Raw genomic sequence first — 27,565 nt, forward strand, 5'->3', positions numbered from 1 at the left:
AAGGTCGTTCGCGTCTTTGAAATGATTTTTTGCTTTTTGCTAAAACTTTCCTCAAGTAAACGTAACCACATTCTTTCAACATCGAGAATGAAAATAGGGGGTAAGGCTGTGCAAACACTGTACCGGCAAAACATGTTACTTATCATTTACCTACTCTTGAAACTCAAAATAACTGTCATCCCTGTCTATGGGAAAAATATATCTATCTAGGGATTGCAGGATACATGAACATATATTATTATTTTGTATTTGAAGATATATATATATATATATATATATATATATATATATATATATATATATATATATATATATATATATATATATACATATGTGTGTGTGCGTTTTTGTTGATTTGATTAGCAAACAATATATATATATATATATATACATATACATAAATAATATTGTTTGCTAATCAAATCAACAAAAATGCACACACACACACACACACACACACACACACACACACACACACACATATATATATATATATATATATATATATATATATATATATCCGCGTGTGTGTCTGACGTTTAGTATCGGTGGCCGAGAGAGCTCAGTTTTTCATGAATAATAACTTGCCTGAAGTTTGAGTGTCCAGCCACGAACGGTTTTTTTGTGGAGTGATCATGGCCGTGGCCCAGCTTACAAAACTCGTTAACGTATTGATAACCGTGTGATCGCGTTTTAACAGTGCGATGACCGCGAAACCCTCAGAGTGGCTTGGCGAGGCGGCAAATTCTGCATGAGTACGATGCAACATGGAAGCTTTGTGCATTGCAAAGGAGAAATAAAACGGTTCATACAATGCAGATATTTGCACAACAGACCCAGCTCCTGGTCTTTTTATAGATACATACGCAACAGTCAAGCGACTACACTGTTCGATCATAATGCCGACAGGTTGAACTGAAGCTTCCAGACAATGAAAGGGTGATAAAACGTCGTTTATAATTGTGAGCATGACCCTTGGAACATTCACCTCCGGATTATCACTTTTGCCAACATCGTAGTCTCATCAAAATAAATCAATGCCGCAATATCATAATCTACCAAATCACTGCAGTGATATCATAATCTACGCATACTTTTACCTGGTCAATTGTTTTCATACACGAATTGTTAACCTTAAGATATCAATCTCCGACTGAACTGGCATCCATCAGAAACGCTAAGCTTTATTTACAATCGTATCAGGAGCAGGGGCAGAGTTCTTACTGCTGATGTGTGAGAGCATGCATCAACAAAAAGCACATCAAAGGCACCGAAAACAGTGCAAGCATAACAAAAAAACCTCGAAGGACCATCTCCTCGATGAGCGACAGCGAACAACACAAAATATACTTTATGTGCAAAACTTTCTCCTGCTAATATGTTGCATCTTGTCATTTAAAAAGAGACGCAGAACATTCACCTATATCAAATAAGTACGGTATGTCTGCAACTCTGTAAACAACGTAATTTCTGTCAACCGTGAAGTCTGAATAATGAGGAGCGCATGCGTCATTACATAACACCGTCAGTGCGTAAATCTCGTTATCATATAGGAATGATAGCGACAACAGTGGTCTGGCATTAAACAGCACATCACATTGTCTCGTGTCCTTGGTAAACAATTGAATTCGACTATATAAATAGAATGTTTTCTCTTTGAAGCTATACGAATACGGTGTAAAAACGATAGACTTAATGTTTTTGAGTCAGACAGCGAATTGAAGTCGACAACCCAGGTATTATCAATGGAATCTCTCCTCTCATTTAGCCATCGCGGTTAAACGGGACTCAAGTCAAAATATGGAACCTCGGTCTGTTAGAATCAGAGAGTACACAATTTTGGATGGCTTCATTTAAAACCGAAAATCTTAAGTCATAGCGTGGCTCTGTAACTGTTAGAGTACGTTTTGCACCGTATGGCAGAAAGCCTGAATTCTTATGACCTCTGGTGAATTCACAATGCTGTGAATACGTACTAATGCAAAAGAAAAACACAAAAAGTTCATGTGGTCCGATTTTATCTATGGGAGAACTCAAATAGGATTATGGGCGTCGTCAAACCTGGATATTTTCCTCTTTAAATGACATATGAGAAAATGATCGTTATCTGCAATCGAGTGGTACACTGCACATAAAAGTATTTAAAATGCATATTCTTTAAAGGTCATCTTGGATATTTAAAATACATATACCGGGTTTTTAACAACCTTTTAAAATACTGAAATCACGGAAAGTCGACCGTGACTGTGTTAATGACCAGAAGCGAAATAAGACCGTATATTAAAGGTATGCTGTCACCTGTTCCGATTTTGCAACAGTTACCATGGAAAGAGAAAATCTAACCAATCACAGATTTTAAGCGGGTGCCCGCTTTAAAAAACAGCGCCCTCACATTGGCATTTTGAATACTAAGGAACGCCCCTTTGACCATATATGGGCATATTTAGATTACAGGTGACTGTATACCTTTTAACTGGGAGGCACCGTTGAAGAGTGATTAGGGTACCGGTCTCACCATCAGAGGATGGTGAGTTCGAGACCCGATAAGTCAGGAGTTGGGAACATACTCTAATACGGTGTTGTGCGCTTTGGCAAGGCACATTACTCCTCATTGCTCAATTGGCTACCTTCATCCTATAATTGAGCATTCGTCTGTTGGATGATGGATTGAATAAACTGCGTATAAAAACGACCCTCTTTTCTCGACAGAAAGAAAATCAACATGGATTTTATCCGAGTAATGGCGCAGAGGATGTTTTCAGGCAAACCGGAAGAATTAAAGTACACGGTTATCAATACATTTGAGGTGGGTTAAGATTTCAGGCTGCTATGACAACACGATTTTGACAATGAAGAAATGGGAAAAGTGTTCTTGACGTCTGAATGTTGACACATAACAATGGGACTTCATTTAAAATGTAACATAGGCCTGAATAGGGGGTGTTATACTTTTCCCTAAACTTTAACTTACCTGAAATTATACTATTCTATTGCATAATCAAAAATTAAAAAACCGGAGTCACTGTGCAAATATTGGTATAAGAGAGACAGATTCCCTGATGTTTACCGATATTTAAAATAAGAAATGACCTCATTATGATAATTATAAGGGGAGGGAAGATGACTTTTCGGATGTTTAAAAACAACATGAAAGTGAAATTCATGTTCTTTACAGACTTCAAAAGAACTCCACAAAAGTAGCACACCAGAAAAAGTATTTTAACAATTTGATTATTCAATGACCCATCCCAGAGGCACATTCTATCGTAACATCAACATCATTATTGTAAAAAGCCCCTCGATGGCAGACTTTGAAGCTCCTGGAATAAATAGCATGTTTCACTTCATTTTTTAGAAAATCGAAAATTTTATTTTCCACAAAAGATTAACACAGGATGGCGGCCATTTTGAATTTCAATTATCGGTAAATGTTAGGTAATTTGTTTCTCTAGTACCAAACTTTGCAAGGTGACCGTAAGTGGATAGTTTGTAGTTTTATTGAGGAAAGTTAAGGTAAAAGATGAAATTTTTCGCTATCAAGGCGTGTACTATCTTAAAGGTATACTGTCACCTGTTTCAATTTTGCCATAGTTACCATGGAAAGAGAAAATCTAACCAATCACAGATTTAAGCGGGTGGCCGCTTTTTAAAAACAGCGCCCTCACATTGGCATTTTGAATACCAGGGAACGCCCCTTTGACCATATATGGGCATATTTAGATTACAGGTGACTGTATACCTTGAAGTTCACTAAACCAAGCATTCTATTTAGACATCTTAATTTTGGTGGTAAGATAATTTTTGATAACTGCAAATAAACCTATAGTGTCATCATTGGATATTTATATGTTTACACATGAATAATGATAGATACAGAAGTACGGGAATAACCTATACACACTTTGAAAGTTACAAAATAGTTGTTACGTAGAAATGTCAAGAAGGGCACAGAATTATTGATTCACAGAACCCGTGAAAGATTTCTCCAAGGTCGAAAAATTACAGGTTCATTTCATCCTGGGTTTCTTTTAAAATGATACGATGGCATTGTTTTAATTTGTGTTTTCCGATCTCACAAGATCCAAGTATTAACATAAAACAAGACATGAAAATGACATAGTCCCCACTTGTAATAGGAGTATAGTCTTGATGGGGCAGGGAAATGTGGTCATTAAGAAGTATCACTGTAATGTATAAGTTCAGATCTATGGACACATAGGTCTATGTCATTGTTCCCAATTTGAAACAAGAGGCATGTCTAAGTTATGGTTCTAAATCGGGAAAAAAGATCAGACCTATAGCTGTATTGGCCAGCCAAGAAATACATAGTGGCATAATAAATGAGTTACAAGATGTGACATCTTAAGGTCTATTATCCTATCAAAATTGAAGCGTAAAGAACTTGTGGTTACTGAGTTATGCATATATATGCATAATCAAGTCAAAGGTCATAAAGGTCACGTGACATTTTGAAAAAAAAATTGTATTGCTAATTAATCCATATATGCCAAAATTCAGACCTAAAGCTCTATTAGCTAGCCCAGAATTAGATATGTGCATAAATAATGAGGTGAAGCATGTGTTGTCATAAGGTCTCCCATCCTACTAAATATAAAGGACATAGCACTTGTGGTTACTTATTTATTGACATAATCGTGTATTCTAGGTAAAAGGTTATCGAGGTCACATGACATTTTGTCAAATAATTTCTCTCCTATAGTCTATCCCTATATACCAAAATCATACATCTAGCTCTATTGGCTTGCTCAAAATTAGATATGCACATAATTAATGAGGTACAATATGTGGCGTCATAAGGTGTCCCATCATACCAAATATGAAGGGTGTAGCACTTGTGGTTCCTTCGTTATGGACAAATATGTATATTTGAGGTCAAAGGTCACCGACGTAACGTGACATTTTGTAAAAAAAATTGTCTTGATAAGTTATCCCTATATACCAAAAATCATACATCTAGCTCTATTGGCTTGCTCAAAATTAGATATGCGCATAATTAATGAGGTACAATATGTGGCGTCATAAGCTGTCCCATCATACCATATATGAAGGGTGTAGCACTTGTGGTTACTGAGTTATGCACAAATATGTATATTTGAGGTCAAAGGTCACCAAGGTCACGTGACATTTTGTCAAAGTGTCTGAGATATCTGCGTGAACGGATGGACTCATGGACGGACATGACCCAATCTATAAGCCCCCTGGACTGTATCTGTGGGGACTAAAAACTGTGTCACTGCATCCTTTTTGCAATATGAATACGATGAGAAACTAAATTTTTATTTTTCTTAGCCTTATACATGGGAGTCTATGGACTGCCTTATACATGGGAGTCTATGGACTTCCTTATACATGGGAGTCTATGGACTGCCTTATACATGGGAGTCTATGGACTGCCTTATACATGGGAGTCTATGGAGGTGAAAACTAAAAGTCCTCTAACACGGCCAAATTTGATCGCATTGTGAAACAAATCGACGTGCATCTGTATGAGGTAGGGTACTATCCTTGTACCAAGTTTGAACGAAATCGCTTCAGGCGTCTCCGAGATATCTGTGTGAACGGACGGACGCACGGACGGACGCACGGACATGACCAAACCTATAAGTCCCCCCGGACGGTGTCCGTGGGGACTAAATAGCATAAACAGGAATATTAAATGCGGTAGCTCTGGTCGCGTGCAGCAAAATGACGATATCAAGCTCACTGCTCAGAATTGTAGGTGTGTGGTTTTGATCCGACACATGTTTAACGCCCGTAGCTACAACTTTTTGAGTCCCCCCCACTATTTTTGTTTATAATGCCAATGTTTCTTGTCCTATTCCCCAAAGCATGTTGAGATACACAGTATTCAGCTTGTCAACTCAGCCCGTACATGTGTAAACAGCATTGTTAATGTTTGCAAGTGAATTCTTGTCCGGACTAGAATTCAAATATAAGAAATAAAATTGTATTTTACACCTGCAGGTGTTGTGTTAACAAGCTAAATATTGGGTGTCCTAACATGCTTTAAGTAGAACAAGAATCGCAACAATCATACAATACTCAAATATTACGTAAATGACCAAAAGATATAATCGTTGGCCCTTCAACATGTCCCGACGTTTTTACCGCACTGTAGTTTTTAAATATCGCTTTTAAATATACGAATCTGGAAAAAAACAGTCGACGCAGCTAGTCTAGATTGACGAAGAATATGACAAAACTTTACTGTAGCTGAAACAAGCGTGTAATGCAAAAGATTGTAGTCCATTATATGGTGTTAACAATGGCAGTTATACAAATTAGTTCATGTCTTAAAAGGTAATTGAAAGTGTACGTTATCAGGTGGTGCAAATAATATGATACATGAAAGAGTCCTGTCTAAACTTCACATCCTAAGATTGACGACAAATTACTGAAGATTGATATCGTTTCAGGTCATTTAATTGCCGCTTTGTCCGTGACTTTCTTTTAAAAGTGACAATAGTGTGACAGGTATATTTGTTCGAAATGGTTCCATTAAATATGTGACGGTTTTATTCAATGTCTTACATCTAAAGACTGTTAGTAACTGATTTTGACGACTTTATGGAATGATTTATACCTTAACACTTTTAGTAATTGATTACGTTGATGTATGGACCTTGCTGAATAGAAAATATATAACCCAATCTTTCTTCAAAGTGACTTTTTGCAATTAAACGCAGTAGCACAATGCCATAAAAGACATAATAAAATAAAGTGTAAATCAGTAACATATACAATAATGATTTGACAGGGAAATGTCATAATATTTGATAAATAGCATGGTAGATAGAAACGGAGAGCTGCATACATGAAGGGACAAGGGTCGTCACATCGGTCATTTGACAAAGATAGACCACAATGTCATCTTGTGCCCTGGAAGAACCCAACGAATCGAAATAGAATGCGCGCAAAGAGAAATCATAGGAATACCAATTTTACTCCACTGAAGGTATTTTATGTACTAACTAGATGCTGAAGAGCAATTGTGTGTGTGCCTGGAGGACGACTGTCCTTTATGATGCATCAATGAATAAACAATAAAATCAAAGTTGTTCTTGTTCTGCCTCGCAGGATTACGAAGAGAGGCGCTACGCTGAGACCAAATTTGCCTCTATTGAAATCAAAGGCGCAGCAAGCTATAAGGACGCGAGTGTAGAAGGCTGGAAGAAATTATTTGCTTATCTAGCTTCCGGCAATGATAAGAGTAAGTCATTCTTCGAAGGTTATACATCAAAAGTTCACGCTAGACACTCATCATCATAGGCCTAGAAGTTCCCACAAGATAAAACCTGATAGCACTGAAATAAATTTATCTATCATTCGTGCAGACGTAACTTCATCTAGCGTGGTTGGCATATTCATATTTTAAAGTTATTTACCGTATTTTTTTGCAAAATAGTCAAAGTAAAGTGACTGTAAATCAACCAATCAATCGATCAATTGTTGAATAATAATTAAACATAATAGCAACTGTACTTTACGATTAGCTGTTGATTTCAAGGTAATACCAAAAGGTATAACACACATTTACATTACCTCCCGTTCGTTATACTTTTCTTATCACTTTCAAACATTAATGAAGTCAGACTTTATGTTTAAATTCTGAGGATTCTGAACTGTTTGGTGATCAACAAGTGGATATACCGAAGGGTTAAGGGAGCGTTCAGTTATTATGGCCGGGGTGGGCCGGAAAATTCTTTCTGCGCATCAGTCAAAATAGGTGAATCCCCCTGCCCATTGCACCCAAAAAATTGATGATCCCCTTTTAAGATGACAAAAATTTCATGACCCCCCCTAACATTGCTTGAGTAAAGCTGCTCACACAAACACCTCCGGAGGGGGGGGGCGATAGAATAAAAAAAAAGAGATTCTCAGATTTTTTCAAATGACCTTCCTTACAAACTCACAAGGTGCTTATGTTCAAATTTCCCCTTCTGACTTGCTATAAATTCTGAAATTACCCTTAGGTAGCTACATACCTTTTAGACACTTTCAGATTTTTATTTTTTCTCAATTGAACACGTCCCAAACCCCAATAAAGTATACATTTTCTGCGATTTTCTTTATATGCTTTGTTTTTTTTTTTTTATGCGCTCTTAAAGGTGTTAGATGATGGTGCTTTTCAAGGAATTTTAATTATCACGCCATATAATTTGAATGGAGCCTCCGGGAAAAAATCGCAGACATGGTTTTGAAGGATATTGTCAAGGCTTGTCAATGAAGAAATTCTAACCGGAAATCTTGCAGCGTGTTTGCATAAGGCGGGAAAAACCGGTTTTTTGAAGCTTCAGCAAAACGCTTGTCACGTGACTCTTATGCAAATAATGACCGTGTACTGTGCTTGGTCGGATAGCTCTATATCAGAGCTTTCAGAAAATGTATACTTTATTGGGGTTTGGGACGTGTTCAATTGAGAAAAAATAAAAATCTGAAGTGTCTAAAAGGTATTTAGCTACCTCAAAGGAATTGGATTTTGAAATTACCCCTCAAAGGGATTGCAGAGAAATTAAAGGTGGAACGCAATATTTTTGCGCAAGCGTGTGTGTGCAAAATTGTGATATTTGGATTTAATTGATAGTCATCTGTTGATAATGTTGATTCACTATACATGGTAATCTATGAGAAAATTATGTAATACTTTTTCAATACAAAACTATATCTATGCATTTCTAGATATTTGACAATTGACATAAATGTACTTAATTTAAATACGGTTGTTACAACTGGTATGTGGACAAAAAATTTGACTTTAGAATTTCACCAGAAATGTTCATCCACTATACATGGGAGTCTATGATAAAATTGTGAATAATTTTTTTCCAATGAAAAACTTGCTATACTTGTGCATATACAGACGTTCAATAATAAACATAATTGTACTTGATTAGAATATGATGGTTAAAGGTGCATATTATGTGTACAAGAAATCTCATTTTGGAATTTCACTGTAAACGTTCATCCACTATACATGGGAGTCTATGAGGAAACTATGAACAGTTTCTTTCCAATACAAAAATAGATAAACCTAATACACTCTCGATTATTAATATTAATGTACCTGATTAGACTAGGGTGGTTAAATGGATGTGTTTGCCAGAAATTGGATTTTGGAATTTCACCGAAATGTAGATTTACTGTACATGGGAATCTATGAGAAAACTATGAATATATTTTTTTACAATGCTAAACTAAATTAATTTGTGCTGTTACAGGTGATGATAATTGATACAAATGGACTTGATTCAAATAGGGTATTTGAAAGCTCATGATGTTGACAACAATTAAATCATTGGAATTTCACCTAAAAGTATAATTTTACTCTTCATGGTACTAGTAGTCTACAGGTAACTGTTAAATAATTTCCCTGTCAAAACTCGCTATATCTCTAATATTTAAGTAATAGGAATTATTCATTGCCCTCAGTGAGCTCGATTTACAATACAGTGATTTGCTTTGAAGCATTGGCATTAGACGAACTAGACATATTGTCTAAATCGAAGTGTTGCCAACACTGTCGGTTGCAATTAACAGCAAAACAGTAACATGAGTCGATCATAAAGGAATCAACTCTAAAGTTGAAACATTGTCCAGCAGACGGTCTGACATAGTCTAAACACCACCACCACATATGTCCAAGAACTTGCCAAGTCTTATCCCTTGCTTTCAGGTGTAGTTGTCTTGATTACAGCTGACCTGCTGCAAGACAATGTTTCAACTTTGGCAGAATTGATTTCTCTTTGGTCGACTTGAACTACTGCTCAGCTGATAATTACAGCTGACAGTGTCTGCAACACCTCGATTTAGACAATGTGTCTAGTTCGTCAAATGCCAATCCTTCAAAGCAATTCAAGACAAGCCTCAGAGTTGCCTAGTCAAGATGTTCATGTGACAGATAATTATACTTTGTTTTACAGTTAAATAACTTCAGAGAATGAAATCATGCAGCGAATCATAGTTTATCTCCCAGAATATCACTGAACACTAAAGCTACATTTTGACAGGATGGATACTTATGAAAATTAAGTGACCCCCCCCCTCCTGCGCAGTTTGAAAAATACATGACCCCCCCCCCCCTGCAGTTTTCAAATTTAAGGTGATCCCCCCGGACTTTGCCAGCCCACCCCCGGCCGTAATGACTGAACGCTCCCTAAAGGGATACAGTCGCGGGAACTGCGCTCAAAGGTCGTATGGGACCCATACGACCAATATAAACACTGTATCCAAGGTACGATGGTGACTGATGAAAGTTAAAACATGTCTGTCATAATTGTATAATTCAAATGTTGCAGCTATGATGATGAGGTGCATCTAGATATAGTGCACGAAATACATGTTTGTGAACAAGAACCTAGCACAGGCGCAGTTCCGAAGACTGTTTCCTTTTATAAGGAACTAACATTGCTGTCATGCATATCCCTCCCTCCTCATTTTCTTTGGCCTATCTCTTTCACTCCCTCCCCATGTCTCCTATATTGCATGTGAACTCGCAAATATTTACTTCAACCTATCCGCAGTTACTGGGTCCCTTCAGGTTGGCCGAAGCTGTGTATAGATCCTATACAATTGCAAAATGCATATCAACATTTCCAAAACCATTGCTTTCGAGATTAAGAATTCATGGTGTGTAAGCTACTGAGTACAAATATGCATATATATGGTAAAAGAAACCTAGTTACTGCGTCTACTTGTACGGATCATCAGTGTGCCATAAAGTTTCGGCGGTACAGTTCTTGCATCGTCTGTAATGTATATATAGAATAATTTGCTTCAACGATAAATGCTGACCGAATTCTTTTAATGCATCTCCCACACTTATACCATTTCCAGAGGTGAATATCAACATGACTGTGCCGGTCTGCATTGACATCTTCCCGGAAATAGAGGACCTCACAGAGATGAAAATGGATTTTGTCGTATCATTCCTGCTGCCAGAAAAACACCACACGAATACACCACAGCCAAAAGACGATGCAATCAAAATCAGGAGTACACCAGAACGCGTTGTTTACGTAAGGTAAAGGAATCTTGCTAAACGGAACAGTATTAGAAAACACACAGTCGACAGAAAGTGTATTACCCCAATATGAAATAATCAACCAAATATGTAAATACTGATTAATTACAGAAGATTACTGGCCTAAAATTTGTTACATATTATCTTATGTCAATATTTATATTACTTGCTTTATGAAAGTTTTAACAACAACGTAAGAGTACTAGCATAACACTTAGAGATCAGTGATATTACATTTTGGGTCACAGTTGGTGCCCTCTTTGATGTTTTCACGCTCCCATAAGCTACAGGATTGGGAGAGGACATGAAATAACAGCAACATATTAAGTCTTGCATCGAAATAATGCCGAGAACATCACATTGTCAAAAATATTTCCTCATCTCATCTTTTTGGAACTAAAGCTACACTACGTTAAAGGTATACTGTCTCCAGGGGCAAAATATTTCAAAGTATTACAAAATCAACTTGGTTCTGAGCCAACTTGTTTTTGTATTTCAACAAGTGTGTTTTTTGCCTCAAAAGCTATCATTTTTAACATTTGATATATTCTAAGGGGACGACCAAAGATCAGTGGACACACATATGTTTGCCAACTAGAAGTGATAACGTTAGGGACTCTAAGTAAATAACTCCCAGTCAAACCCCTAAACCTAATCCTTAAAGCTAGGTTACTTACCATTCAGACAGAATTTCTTTGTGCCCGCTGATCTTCAGTCTTGCCATTCTCTGACCAGGTCTCCCCTCATTGACGGAATAATAACTTTTCGATCGAGTCATTCAAGTGATCGGCTTTGTATAATCGATTACCTAACTAACTGTAGTGACTTCTGACAGTCAATGTTCAGTATTTAGATCATTTTTAAATTGGAAATCGCATTAGGTTATGGATAATGTTTGCCTCTATTAGGATAATTGTATAATCCAATTATACTATGCACATGCAATTATTCAACAACTACATTTCCGATCGTGGTGATTACATGGTTTACAAATACGTATTTCCTACAGACTTGTTTAAAAGCTCTGACAATCAATACTCTCTCTCTCTCTCTCTCTCTCTCTCTCTCTCTCTCTCTCTCTCTCTCTCTCACTCAGAACCTTTGGCGGATTCGCTTATGATAAAGAGATCAAAAGCGAGATCCAAAAGCTGAAAGAATCGTTAGGGGACAAGACGTTTGCCAAGGACGTGTACTATTTCTGTGCTTACGACAGCCCTATGAAGCTGACAGGGCGAAGGAATGAAGTCTGGCTTGTGAAAGAGTGAGCCCCTGTGCCATCCCTGACCTAAACATGTCAACATTTGCAAAAATAATGTTGTTTCTCGACGTTTTTATCCCGAAGGGCGGACCATGTTTATGAGAATCGAAGATCACAGAGTCGAGCGAGCATTGAACTAAGTGATTAATATGATAAATGTTCGGCAATAAATTTAAAATTCAATATTATAACGCCGAATCGTTTAAGTGTGTGCCTAAAGCTCCATCTCGCTAATAGTTCATAAGGTCGAAATTGGTGACACATAAAATGGCAGACAGAAAAATAATAAGTTGCTTGGCCAGATTTATTGTTTTAGCAGTTTCGACGTAATTCTCATTTTGCATTCAGAATACTACAGCTGTACAGGCAGTGTGGTTTCTTAAGTTTGCAATCCCAAGGCGCATTATTTCCTGCATATTATTAAATCAAGTCAATGGCAAGCAGCAGGATGATATCGGTACACAATATTGCGTACAGCTAGATAATCCAAGAGCCTTAACAAGCACTGACATAAAGCGCTGTTATTAAAAATTTAAAACATTGTTAATTCAAAGAACTTTACGCTTAAAAAGATAAAGTAAAGGGCCATGCAAGTTCTTTTATTCTCTCTGTGATTTTATTGATACAATTTTCGAGCCCTGTGCTGCTCACCAGTTTATTCAGACCGACAGTCCGCTTTGGCGATCGGTAGCAACGTGGACGTAATCGTTAATCCGTCGATCACCTCCATCGGTAGTAATAACTGGTAGAGGTGATTAGGGCGCGCAATAAAACATAGATGGGCCGTTTCCTTTGAAATTCTATACGGAGATATGGAGCGGGTAGCTACAGGCCAACGATAACACAGTTCGGGCTGACACTGTAAAAACGTATTTTTACGACCCATCCCATCGTGTTATGACGTGCACTGTCGTAACCTCATGGTGTTAAAGTGCAATTGCTCATTTCACCCAAACAGTCATTATCACAATGTCGATGTTTACTTCAGTAAAGCAGACGGTAAAACTTACTCCATCATAAGTTCTAAAACCTAGGTTTCTAAAGTCGTGACTGTAAATCCTAGGGATCATGCAAAGTCATTTTAATTGTCCCAGGACCATTTCCATGTAACACAGCACGTCTTCCTCGTTTAGAGCAAAATATGAAATTTATTTTCATAGAGGGGTATCCTTCTTGATTCTTATACTGACTAACCCTCTTCTTAAGGTCTGGCCGATAAAATACACCCTCGATGGCTAGGATGAGTTAAATGTCAATCATTCTAAAATATCATTTAAAAATGGCGTTGATGTTGGATATTTTTGACAGCGTTTAATTGGCAAAACATCTGTGTTTCTGTGCATTGATGCTGCAAAACTACATACCCGTTAATAACAGAGAAGCCCTATCCCTATAAAAAAGACGTTTTTTCACAACTTTTCCATGTCGCATCCCTCTCTGACCGATCCCTGTAAAGGAAGGATATTTTCATGAGAAACACTACGCATAACAAAATCCTGTCTACCCTAGCTTTCTGATTTCTGCATTCATGGTTTTCATTGTCTTTAAAAAAAAGCTTTTAATAAATCTGACAACCCTTGGGTGTTGTGAAATACACGTGACCTTTTTGGAAAGTAGGTTTCTTTGAATGTAGAAATCTCTTTCAGGATCAGCTAAAGGATAAGACTACGTCAAATGAATACAAATGTGAACCGCACCAAGCCGAACATATCCACATTAACTTTTGTTGGAATCATTGCAATTTTTCTTGAATTTCACTGCTCACATTCCAATTACATGACTGGCTTGAGGTTGGTTGCGATATAACCTGTTATTTCATAGTTTGTAAAAAGTCCAATTATTCAAGCTTCGAGGCTTAAGTGTGATTTCATGGTGCGACCGATACCTCAAAGGAGAAACTATAGTTGTAGATAAATACTTCTGCTCACAAAAAGCTTTAGTGAATGTTAAAACTCTGCAATACTGTCCCAGCTGCGATAAGTCTTTCCTGGCTATAATGTGTAAAGGTTTAAAAGCCCGGCTCAAAAAGGCCATGGATCTCGATCAACCAGGGAGTTAAGAAGTTTATGTGGTATTTCTTATGTTTGCCTTTGAAATTGCAATCGTTATATAAATATTCGCTAGCTTTTTGGATTAAGTCTAAACCGGGGGATTAATTCACCAAAAAGGCGTGCTAAATGCATGGTTGGCAATGCGGCAACACAGACTAAACGTTTGGTTATCCAAGCCTTGCTTTCTATTGCAGTATAAAGAATCTACATGTATACCCTCCTGTTCTGCCAAATTTTGAAATCAGTTCCCATAGTGTGTTGGGAACATATTTATTCATTTTGGTTTAACACTGCAATTATGCTAATGATGTATCATAAAAGAGTACTAACAGGCAGATGGCATGTCCACTCGGTGACTGTTAAAACTGTGTACGTCTTTCATTATCAGAAACTTTAGCCAAACAGGAAATCATCCACACCATCTAGGGTATTTTTGAGTGTGTGAACTGAGCGTGCACAAATACACGAGTAGTTTATGTTATTTGGCATGGCTGAGAGGAGGTAAGATCATTCTGCCGCGTTGATCGTTTGCTCAAGGGTCCCTTGTTTTGCTATGATGTATGAAGTCACATTGTACATGCAAACTAAACAGTTCTAAGTTGAACTGCAGACTAGAAAAATTCATGTCATGCTCATTTGTGTCTACACCTCATGCAGTAACGTATGTCACCCACAGAACATGTCCTACATTCCAATGTGTACTATTCCTAGCAAGCGTTCCTAACTTCAGCCAGTAGGTCTGTGGAGACATGTGTCTCTACATATATCGACGTAACAATCTGATTCTTACAATATAACAACAATCTTGCAAAAGACAGCGAAATAATATCATCATAGGGATAAATGTTCATCCATTTAAGATATTCTTGTCTTTTTTTTTTACAAAATGAGGTTCCATCTTTATCAACAATACATCATGACTTTCAAACAAACATGTCTATCCATTCTTGAATTAATGTTTAAAGCATTAGAACAGTGCATGATTTTCGCAAGCCATAACAATTTAAAAGTGCATACTTAAAGGAGTGTAATGAACGTACTTTGCATAATTTGAAACAATTACATTGCAATATCGTAACCTCATGGTCTTTCAAGTGCAATGACTCTTACACAAACAGTCATATCACTTTACAGTGTCGTTGTTTATACCAGTAAAGCAGACAGTAAAACTTACTCCATCATAAGCTCCAAACCTAGGTTTCTTTCTTTGCTATAAATCCTAGGGGTAATGTCAGTCATTTTAATTACTCAAAGAACATTTCCATGTAACACGATACGTGTTCTTCGTTAGGAGCAAAATATGAAGATTTATTTCCACAGAATTGTATCCTTGCTTAACTAAATTCTTATCCTGGCTAACGCTCATCTTCAGCTCTGACCGATTAAAGACAAAAGTCAAGACCCTTGATGGCTGGGGCGAGTTAAATGTCTACAAATCATGAAATAGCATTTACAAAGTGGCGTTGATGTCGAAATTTTTGACAGTGTTTAGTTGTCAAGCAATCTGTGTTGTTTTAGAATTGATGCTGCAAAGCTAAATACCTGTTGATAATGAAGTAGCTCTATTAAAAAGACATTTTTTACAACTTTTTCATGTTCATCCTTTTCTGACCGATCCCTATAAAGGAAGGTCATTTTCAAGAGAAGCACTTCACAAAAAACCCTGTCTTCCTAAGTTTGACAAAAGTAATAGATTTGGCAAAGGTTGTTATGATGAAGTGATTTCTGAATTCATTGTTTTCATCGCCTTTAATAAAGAACATTTTAAAAATCTGACAAACTTTGGTGTTCTGAGATACAATAACCTTTTTGAAAAGTAACCTTCTTTGAATGTAGAAATCTCTTTCAGGATCAGCTATAAGGATAAGACTACGTCAAATGAATACAAATGTGAACCGTACCAAGCCAAACATATCAACAGTAACTTTCACAAATTGGTACGTACATGTAAACACGAACCACAACTAAATGGTTTCCTGGCAAAGTATAGGCACAAGTGCATTAAAGATAATGGAGCAATACAGTGTTCATTGAAGTGTAAAATGAATTAAGTATATGAATTATTTACTTCTTATATCATAAGTCATGTTACTTTGTAAATATGAGTTACTTAAAATGCATTAAAATGTTATATAGATGCAATTATCTTCAATAAGTTACACGCTATTTTGTTGGAATCGTTGCAATTTTTCTCTAATTCCACAGCTCACATTCCTATTACATGAATGGCTTGAGGTTGGTTGAGATATAGCCTGTTAGTTTTTAGTGTGCAAAAAGTCAAATTATTCGAGCGTCGAGGCTTAAGTGCGCTTTTCAAGGCGCAACCGATACCTTAAAGGAGAAATCATAATTGTAGATAAATGCTTTTGCTCACAAGAAGCTTTAGTGAATACTAAAACTCTGCAATACTGTCCAAGCAGCCATAAGCTCCTTTCTGATAATGCTGTCTCGGGCTTTTAACATCGGTTCGAAAAGCCAGGGATCTGGATTAGATCGGGTGTTAAAAAGTAAGCGTTTCTTGAATATGTTTTCCTTTGTCAATGCAATCATTACATAAATGTGTTGTTAGATTTTTGAATTAAGTCTAAATGGGGTGGTGGTGGGGTGTTAATTCATAAAAAAGCGCAACACAGGCTAAACTGTTGATAATCCTGGCCTTGCGTTCTATTGCAGCATTAAAGAGTCTATATGTATACCCTTCTACCGCAACATTTTGAAATAAGTTTCCATAATGTGTTCGGAATATATTTATTCATTTCAGTTTAACACTGCAATTGTGCTATTGATGTATCATAACAGAGTAATAACATGAAGACGGCATGTCCCCTTGTTAACTGTTAAAACTGTAGACGTTTTTTTTCTTATCAAAAACTTTAGCTAGAGTAGTATCTCCAAACAGGAATCATTCATACATTTCAGGCTATTTTTTTGAGTATGTGAACTGAGTGTGCACTAATACACGAGTAGTTTGAGTTAACGTAATTTGGCATCGCTGAGAGGAGGCAAGTTCTGGCACATTGGCTTTTTGCTCAATGGTCTGTTATTTTGCCATACTATATGACGTAACATTTTACATGCAAATTACACAGCTTTAGTTAATTGAGCTACAGACTAGAGAAATTCAAGCCATGCACATTTCATGCAGAAACGTATGCCCCACACATAACATATTCTTAAGTAACATGTGTAAATTTACTGCTCCAAGTAGGCATTCTTAGCTTCAGTTAGTAGGTCTGTTGGGACATATGTCTGCATGTATCAATGTAACTATCTGATTCTTACAATATAATATACGGCTAGTTTTCAGTCGAGTTCAAACTCACAACATACGGCATCCTGTCACCTAGCAGAGAGGCAACAGACAGAACCACCCTGGCAAATAATTACGCTAAATACAATGGTGCAACAACCGGGCTAAGTTGTTACATTTTTCTGAATGCCACCCCTCCACACATTGTAGACAATCTAGCACGAGACAGGAAATGATATATCCATAGACACCAATGTTTATTCATTTAAGATATTGTCTTTTTTACAAAATGTTTTATCTTTGTCAACAATACATCATGACTTTGAAACGAACATGTCTTTCAATTCTTGTAAAAGTGGTACACGCACTGGAACAGTACATGATTTTCAGTGTGCTAATATTCACCATTGAATACGAGCCATTACCATGCATACTTAAAGGATACAAATTAACATACTTTGCATAAATTTGAATAATTACATCGTACTCCTATCATAAGATGCTGATGCGTTATTTTTGGTTGATAATGTGCCATTGCAATTTAATTGTGCATACTTAAAGGATACTTATTAACGTATGTTGCATAAAACTTTCAGCAACTGCATTGTGCTACTAACATACAACGCTGATTATTTACCAGCTGTCGTTTCAATGGGGATGAATAACCATGTAACTTTAAGCAAATGCAGATGTAAAAATGTGCTAAACTTTCCATAGCATATCATAAATGTCTGCCCCCAGCTTATCTTTAGACATTTTGCATTTTGCTTAGGTGTAAAAACTTCAATTTACATGTTATACCTGACAAAGGGTTGCCCTAAACTCTAAAGTACTCTAATAATGATGAAATTCTTAAATAAATTTTGTCATAAATATTTTTATATTAAACAGAAAAGGGACTTAAAAACAATGCATAAGATACCTTCTTTCAAAATAGTGCAGCAAAAACATCATACGTGCTATAAAATGCTTCAAGCAGAATTTATCTGTGATAACAAGTATTGAAATGAAAATGAACGCACTGGTGCGCTATCTGAGTACACGGTACGTGAAGGGAGTGAGCTGAGAATCAAGCAGCTATGAACATAGGCAAATATGGCATGATTGTCAGATCTTGTTCAGGGGATGATCACTATGACATGTCAAAGTCGTGTATTTGAAATTTCCTTTGGTCAGTATTTGAAGGGCTTGCACACCCTTTTTGCACAATTTGTTGTTTTTTCAGCCATCAGTAATGTAACTTTTCCTTTCTGCCCACCAACGCTAAGAATCTAATGGTCAGTTTCCTGTTTGTTTTTTTTTGAGACGAGTATGTTTCATTTAAGCCTGTCAGTGTTACTTCCACTGCATTTACAATATTGAGAGCATTGACCGGCTTCGACACGCTGACTCTCTTAAAATTTAATGGGGAAAGTCTCTAGCTATTTTTAAGTTATGTATCCTATGCTATGGACAAACTTGACATTACATCTTGGGGGTTCAGACTGAAGCAGATACACTGAACAGATCATGAGAAAAACAAAACTTGTAACACTGAATGATCATTATTCAAAGGTTCTCGAGGAAGTATGATATCTGACAGCCATATTTACTATGCTTGAACATTTTCCTTGAGCTCATACATGTCAATCAACATGTCAACAGGTGATAATGTTTATCAAAACAAATCTACTTTGCCTTCCTGCCCAGCTCAATGACAAAGAGAATCGACCTGATCCAGTTGATGGTACAGGAAGCCAATTTCTGTAATGCATTCATGGGCTGTCTCATGTTGCGTGCAAATTGCTGTCAACGAATGCATTCAGTGGATACTGAAATAGTAACCGGGAACGCCCAAGCAATTTTATCACAAATAACTTGATGGATTCCAAAATAGTCCTTGGTCCAACTTTTCAACACAGCTGTGCAGATTGGAAAATTTGCATTCAAGAACATTGTTTTTATGTATTGCAAATTTAACGGCAACTTCCTTTTCAATGGAAAAGACATTCTGAGGCTTACTTGAAATTACCACTGTCATAGTAATGAGTAATTTTCAGCTTGGCCTAGACTGGCCGCCGGCTGTCTTTAAACAAACATATTAGTTCATGCCTTACTTCAGCCATTATTTTGTAAGGCACCTTAATTTTTATGCCTTCAATTGAATTTCCCTACTGGTAATTACCTTGTATTGGTACATGCTGAATGTGTACATGATCTAATGCTTTAAGTCTTATCCCTGAGTGTCAGTGTACAAGAAAGGTGAGCCCTGCTGTGAAACAGAGTATTTCTAATGTCAGCCAGTCCCAGCTTATCAGGAAGGTAGTGATGGGTGTGGCAATTCCAATGCAGCTTTACAATATCCTAGACATCAAAATAGCCAGATTCAATGATTTCTGCTGTACAAAGAAATGAACTATTTGTGGCTAAAAATATATTCTGAAAAGCGAAAGCGGTGCCTGTAAATACATTCACTATTACTTTACAATTAAAACTATTGTGAGTAAAATATGTACTAGACTTTTCTGCATGACAAAAGAACTAGTCAAAAGAGAGTATAAGTGTTCATGTGTCTGCTTAGTAATTCTACTGGTAGGTAACCTGACAACTCTTTACCTGTTGTACAAAAAACAATCCCTGCCATTGTTGTATATCAGAGCCAACATAAATAATCTGGAATATTTAACCAATGGATTGAGAGTACTGGCAGGAAAGCCAGCACCAAAAGGGGAAAAAACATTTACCTGATAATGTTATTCAGCTTCTCTGTCAATATGGAATGAATTTGTAAATAATGAGAAAAAAGTTCTTAAAATATTATTTACATAAGCTCAGAATACATTTAAAAGCTTGAAAATATCATTCTCAAATGTAAAGTGTTCACCTGCTTGGCTGGTATATGACCATCCAAATTTATTTGAAATTTTAAATCCTCTGATTTCCGATGGTAAAAGACTGCGAGTGATATATGATAATTAAAGCTTAATGTACCTGCCATTGACAGATGTTAGCAACATATATTTTATAATGAAAGCAACATGCTGGGCTTGAAATTATCATATTTGCTTGGAGAAAATTTGACCATAAAAGAATCTTTGTTGTTAGAATTTGGAGTTCTGAGGACCACATGGATAGCCTGTGTATTTAAGACACTAAATTATGTTATCCTCTACTGGTAGATTTCTTAGACAATGATACAATTAGAAATTTAAAACACAAAACCAACTTAATTATACACTTGGAAGAGAGAACTTACATTACGTAAATTACATACGGTATACTATTAGCCTGAGACTATATTTAGAACTCTAGCTGGTTTCCTATGAAATACAGGCTGAGCTGAGAGCTCTTGCATCAATTTGCTTTTGAAATTAATTTTGTATCTGGAGAATCTTGCATGAGGTATCACTTCTGTTGATGATCCCTACGATAGCTGATCAGTTTTGGTATCTAATCGAACTGTGGGCTAATATAAGGAGGTTGATATCAGCAAGTTAAGGTTGAATGCACCTCAGGCACAGCTTCATGTACTCTGAAACTTTACCTTGGGCACAGATTCATGTACTCTGAAACTTTTTCCGTACAGTTTTGGTGTAACACTTATGGAGGCTAATTTTGACACTCATAGACTAAATAATCTTTTCACAAGCTCACTTTTTGGGAAAATCAAAATTTTTTTGTTCTCCCAAAATAGTGAACACAGGTACGGCAGCCACTTTGAATTTCAAGTGTGGGTAAATGTTGGATAATTTCTCCAGAAGTAAATTTTGGAAGGTGGCCCCAGATTTTTATTTTTTATTTTGAAAGGGTAAAGGGTTTCCCTAGGAGAGGTTTGGACAAGGCTCAAGTCTTTCAATTTCAAGGTGCGGACTACCTTAACATGTTTGAGCCGGCAAATATTCAAACATAGACGTTGCTTCATAGTAGATTAAAATCATTTATCATTATCAGTTGCACAGAATTTGTGTACAAGTTTCAAAATCAATAAAATGGCAGAATGCTACTTGCTTAAACATATGTATCCCCAAAATTAGGCTAGTGCATTTAAAATGAGCTTTGGGAAAGAGAATTGGTGCTGGTTCTGAAATATTCCACCCCTGGCCCCCTGGTTTTAGGTGGGACTTCTCACCAACGGATATATCAAACCAAAACAGAGAGTATATGGCATGGGTTAACAATATATTATCACGTAAGCTTAAGATGACACATGTTCCTAACTGCCAATGAATATTCTTTATATGTGATGTAACATATGGTTTGAAAGCACAGAGAAATTGAACTAAGTTTGCCTCAAAGCTCAGGCTTGCATAGTGCAGAGTGCAAAGTTTCACTAAATACTTCCCTGGATTAAAGGGTGTGGCTTGAGAGTATCTGCAATCATGCAGACCCAAAACACAAACCATCACTGTTATGAAGGGATGTGCTTCTATTTGTCACAGAAGCATCTGGGTCCATTACTCTTCAGGTATGCTTGAATGGTATGCCCTCTATGGGAATAACTTTTCTCACAAGATTCTTTGGTACTTTTCAGTCAAAAGACATTGCTCTTTTCAATCTAAAAAGGATACGAGGGTTGGAGAGTGACTTTCCACTCTGACATTGAAATACACTTGAAAATAACTGAACTTTGATTCTAGCATTGGAGGTAGTTGGGACCCAGTTTGGTGCTAATGAAGGGGGCCAGCCTGATCTGTCTCAAAATTTGGTTTCACTAACATCTGCTTCTCCAGTCACCATAACGAGAGGGTCATTTTCTGTTGGTCTCTCACTATCATCATGCAACTCTTCGATGGGTATGTTAACACCTTCATCAGTTTCTTTGTGTGGTGGGGATGAATTGACACCCGCCTCACCATTTGCCCCTATCAGGGGGTCAGTCTCAGTTGGTTTCTCACTTTCGTCTTCCAGTTCTTCAAGTTGAACATTTACACTGTCATCAGGTTGATTGTTGCGCGAGGACATACCGAGGGCTGGAGATGCTGTCCTGCTGTCTCGGGTTTTTGCGATGGTTTTGGAAATTGAAATTTGCTTCATGAGCTGCTTACTGCGGTGTTGCATGTAATGATGTAGGTCTTGATGGTCATCATGGATAGCGTTACGGTCAAATTTATTCTGCCGCATCTTCGATTGATAAAAAAAACACAACAACATTTCCACATTACTATTTCCAAAATACTTTTGCTGACAACATACTATCATGTAGGGGCTTCACCTTTCTTTATCAGATGACTTAATCAGTCAGAATTGGCAGGGGAAAAATAACTAAATGTAAAAAATGTGACATTTTTGTTCTCTACTTGCATGGAAATTTCAAGCTGTAAGTTTTCCTTGTTTACAGGGAATCAGTTTCAAACTTTCAACGTGTTCAGGAATCTTTTTAATGGTAACGTTTTTAATGACTTGATTCTTCTTGCTCCAGGGTCTATGATTGTTCAAATGTAGGTATGCAATCAAATTTTAATTTTGCCCATAGATAAAGTTATCATGAATTTAACAATATCCTGATTTCAATTAGACCTAAAAAGTTACTGTTTTTCACAAGCTTTGCTGTCTCAAAGCGATAATATAAAATGCAATAGTGGTTTTGAATTAGGCCAAAGTAATTAAATTCTTTGTTTTGCGTCCACTCAAAATGGGAAAAGGTACGCGTCTAAGCAGCTGAAAAACACACACAAGAAAATCAACACAATGTAATTTGATTGCAGCAAATAAAAAATAGTGACAACATCACTGTTCGCTCCCATACAGTTATCAAAACAAGTCAACAATTGTATGAAACATGGACATACATATACAGACAGACTGACATACACAGACTGGCACAGAGTGATGACATTGACCCCAAGTGTGCCTTGGCCCATGGAGAGTGATAAAGATATAACAAAAGCTGAATGTAATGATAAAATAATTAAGTATAGGCCTATACAGGCACTGAGAGTGAATATGTTACTGTAACAGCAATTTGATTAGTTGCTTTTCCTTTTCTACTTCTGTGATAATCTTTAAGACAATCAATCTGCAAGGCAGTATAGTATTGACAAATATTACAAGCACTCAGTAAACTGTTCTTGATTTTTCATTTACAATATTTGACATAGACTGAAATACATAACATGCAACCAATGTTTACACTTTGCCCATACACCAGATACATGGAGAAATTTCAACATACAATCATCAACTCAGAAACTCTACAGGGAAAAGTAACCATTGTTTTCTTCCAGAACAGCTGGTGCATCCACATCTGGAACAACTTACAAACTTAACCAATTACACAAGGATGATGACACAAGAGATAAAGTTAAACTGTGGTGAACTTGACTATTCCTTTCAAATCCTTACCTAACTTGACATCTTAAACTAAAATAGGCAGATCGTCCATGTAGCCGACACGAACACGAAGTGTCTGTTACCGGCTAGGAAAAACTATGAAAAATAGCAAAGAAAGAGCTACAAAATCACTATCAGTTTTAAGTTGAAGGTAGAATAAGTCTGTGCCTTTGTACAAAATACTATAAAAATAGTAGAAAGTGAGCAACCAGCTGAAAGTTATTAGAGACCTTTACCGCATATCATTTGCATGTCATTGTTGGCTACATGGACTGTGTGCCCTAAAATACACTGCATGGTTAATTGCGCACAAAAATACATCGGGGTGGACCATTTGATAAGGGGTGGTGTCTGGAAGATCGATGAGGTACATTATCTTTTTTATCCGATCCATTGTACATTCTTTTTTCCCCACTCTCCCACCTTTCTTTTGTCAAACCTTCTCTGGCTGAATTTTTTATTGGCATTTGTTTGGAATTTTTTCAAAATCTGCCAGGATTTTTTTACCGCATTTCAACACCAAATACAGTTTACCATATCAAATGCTTACTAAATCACCACATTATATACTCTTAGTTCCAGTAGGTATAAAATTACCAAAAAAAATCTTAAAAATACAAAATGAAAGATATCCCAGTAAAACTGACAGTTCCGCAAAGTTGCCCCAAAAAATTCAAAATTCCAGACTTCAACTTAATTTCAATATATCTTATTAACAAAAACCCTAAGAATCGGTTTACTTAATATCAAAGCAATCAGACTGATAAATTTTGAGAAACAAATTTTTTTACCAAAAATGAGAAAAATGCCCCCAAAATACAAAGTTGCAGATTTCATCCCAATTTTGAATATATCTAATTTTAACATAAACCCTAGGAACCTGTACACTAGATATCAAAGCTACCAGATCAGAAGTTTTAGGAGAAAAATTTTTTGACCAAAAAGGCAAAAATTGCCCCCAAAATAAAAAAAAATTGCCAGTTTCAACATACCTTCAATACATTATATTGAGATTAATCTTAGATACCTGTATACCAAATATCAAAGCTATCAAATCAGTAGTTTTTGGATAAAAAATTTTTTTATCAAAAATTGGGAAAATTGCCCCAAAATTACAAATATGACAATATCAATACAATTTGTACAAGCATGACTGAGGTCATCCTGAGGAACATGAATATAAAGTTTCATAGCAATCAGACGAGTGATTTCAGAGAACAAGATTTGTTGACTAAAAACGGAAAAAAATACCCTAAAAATACAAACATGCAAATTTCATCCCAATTTTTGACCACATAATTTAGAATACCTAAAGAAATCTGCATACCAAGTTTCAACCAAATCTGACCAATTATGAGTTTTAGCCATTTGCAGGATATTTCCTTTTTTCCCCCTCATTTGCATATTTTTGGCACTGACATGTTCATTTGAACAAATTCACATCTCCACCCCTAGGTGCACCTGTACACCAAATACTAAGACAGTAGGTGCTAAGGTTTAGGAGTTTTGGATTTGATGTGGACGGACATACATACATACATACATACATACATACATACATACATACATACATACAGACGACATTTTTCCACCTTATACGAATACCTCCCATTTGCATATATACACATGGGAGCTAAAAATTGTAACAACATTTTTAGTTCGGAAAAGCTAAGAGGTAATGTCCTAAAATTTCCTATTCAAATACACTGTGTGTGTTTTTCATGAAAACCTTAAAAACCTAGGTGGGTGGGAACGCAAAACAAAGAATTTCATTACTTTGGCCTTACTGTTTACAGCGAATACAGCAATGTTGCACAGATATTACAACTGCGTGAATTTGGCATGAAAACTGATTATCATTCATGATTGTAGTACAGAAGGGTACTTATGTAAGTATACAATAATGACAGAAATATTTAATTTTTATCAACAGTGTTCATAATCGAAAATTTATCTTTTTTTTTACACAGTTGCTATGACTGATAATGCCTTGTGCCCCTGTGGCTTGGTTGGATTTTCACACTTCCAAACTTTTGTTTAGGGGGCAGGGGAGGGGGGTTGAGGCCAATGCAATTAGTTGCATATACTGTGTGCATGTTTTATTTATCAACAGCCCCTAACCTATAATACATCTTCACACTAAATACTGAGGTAATGTGTGCAGAGGTTTTCACCTTATTTCAGTGGACCGACAAGATAGACAGATCTCGACAGACACGCATACATACGTATGTACTTACATACATACATTACATATTACAGAGTACAAGCACACATACATGCACATATTACATAAACGTGTTCATACATATACATACAGAGACAATGGACACTGTTTCAGAAAAGCCTCCTATACTGTCAAGATGTAAAGTGAGAGGGAGCTAAACAAAACAGAAAAAGTACCCCCCAACTGGTTGTATAGATGAAACATGGAAAAAACAAACCAGACGTTGGTGTACATCAGACAACAATTCTTCTTACCCGGATTACAGGATTTTTCATCATAATGTTCTGCATAGCTGCCGCGTCTGGTTCCTTGATAAGTTTACCTGCCTTTGTGTCACCTATAGATAAAACAGAATGTAAATTTATAATGAACAGCTGTGCTCTCCTTGGCCTTTCCCAATTGTCAGTAAATTCACAAATTTGGTCTGAAAAAATTAGTAAGCACAAATTATGACAAGTAATGCTGACCCCAAACGCCCGCCCATTTTTCGACAAGCACCGATTTAAAGGAGATAAATGATAAATATGATGGACTAAAAAAAAAAAAGAAAAATTCCATTTTACTTGTTTTACATAGACTATTCTTTTTACTTACTGAACACTCAAATTTTGATACACATTTTTAGCTCACGTGTGTGAACACATGGCTAATGTCATAGCGATGTATGTCTGTTTGTCCGTGTGTGTGTGTGTTAGTGTGTGTGTGTGTGTGTGTGTCTGTCTGTCTGTTTACACGATAACTCAAAACGCCTGAACAGATTCAAGTCAGATTTGGTAGACAGGTACCATATGCTACTTGCAAGAACTGATTAGATTTTGGTTAGTGTGGCTTGCATATTAATGAAGTTATGCAATATTGTTTTTTTCCGTACAATGGTTTCCCTATGGAGACGGTAATGACACTGTAGACATATATCAAGAAACACTTCACGAAATTTCATGAAACTTTTCACAGATGACAATCTTAGAACATTATGATGATACTGTGAGTGTCATGTCAATTGTCTGCTCATTTGCATATTTAATGAACTTGTGTTATTAGTGACATAACTCTGAAATTCCTGCACCAAACTTGATGATACTTGCAACAAATATTCATCTGATATATATCTAATTATGCTTAGAAGCATTGGGCAGTGTCAAGTTAATAAATAGCTCATTTGCATATTTTATGAAGTTTTGTAATTAGTCATATAACTCCGATATAACTGCACCAAATGTGATGAAATCTGCTGTAGATACTGATCCGACTGATATCTAACTGTGGTGTAAAGCATTTAGTAGTGAGAAGTTAATTAAGGGTTCATTTGCATATTTAATGAACGTTGTAATTAGGTATATAACTCTGAAATTACGGCACCCAAGTCAGTGAAATCGGGTACAGATATTGATCTGATAAATATCTAATTGTACTGAGAAGCATTTTGCAG

The 27,565-nt window shown here is 36.5% G+C and overlaps 2 protein-coding genes across 5 annotated transcripts in view; one reads left to right on the top strand and one right to left on the bottom strand.

Annotated features, from left to right (window-relative positions):
• The window catches only part of LOC139118884 (heme-binding protein 1-like), a 13,410-nt gene extending 920 nt beyond the window's left edge, over window positions 1-12,490 (top strand). The window contains exons 2-5 of the mRNA XM_070682438.1: window positions 2,710-2,806; window positions 7,099-7,231; window positions 10,855-11,041; window positions 12,138-12,490. Coding sequence (XP_070538539.1) covers window positions 2,723-2,806; window positions 7,099-7,231; window positions 10,855-11,041; window positions 12,138-12,306 — 573 coding nt within the window. The 5' untranslated portion in view covers window positions 2,710-2,722 and the 3' untranslated portion in view covers window positions 12,307-12,490. The remainder of the gene's footprint in view (window positions 1-2,709; window positions 2,807-7,098; window positions 7,232-10,854; window positions 11,042-12,137) is intronic.
• A 5,343-nt stretch (window positions 12,491-17,833) lies between these two features.
• Window positions 17,834-27,565, bottom strand: part of LOC139118885 (Na(+)/H(+) exchanger beta-like) — a 125,992-nt gene continuing 116,260 nt past the window's right edge. For all 4 annotated transcript variants that reach the window (XM_070682441.1, XM_070682442.1, XM_070682439.1 and 1 more), the window contains exons 19-20: window positions 26,391-26,473; window positions 17,834-22,700 (exon numbers count right to left, since the gene is read on the bottom strand). In XM_070682441.1, the coding sequence (XP_070538542.1) occupies window positions 22,275-22,700; window positions 26,391-26,473 (509 nt within the window). In that variant the 3' untranslated portion in view covers window positions 17,834-22,274. The remainder of the gene's footprint in view (window positions 22,701-26,390; window positions 26,474-27,565) is intronic.

The sequence above is a fragment of the Ptychodera flava genome, chromosome 19, assembly GCF_041260155.1.
Source record: "Ptychodera flava strain L36383 chromosome 19, AS_Pfla_20210202, whole genome shotgun sequence".
NCBI classification, from domain to species: Eukaryota; Metazoa; Hemichordata; class Enteropneusta; family Ptychoderidae; genus Ptychodera; species Ptychodera flava.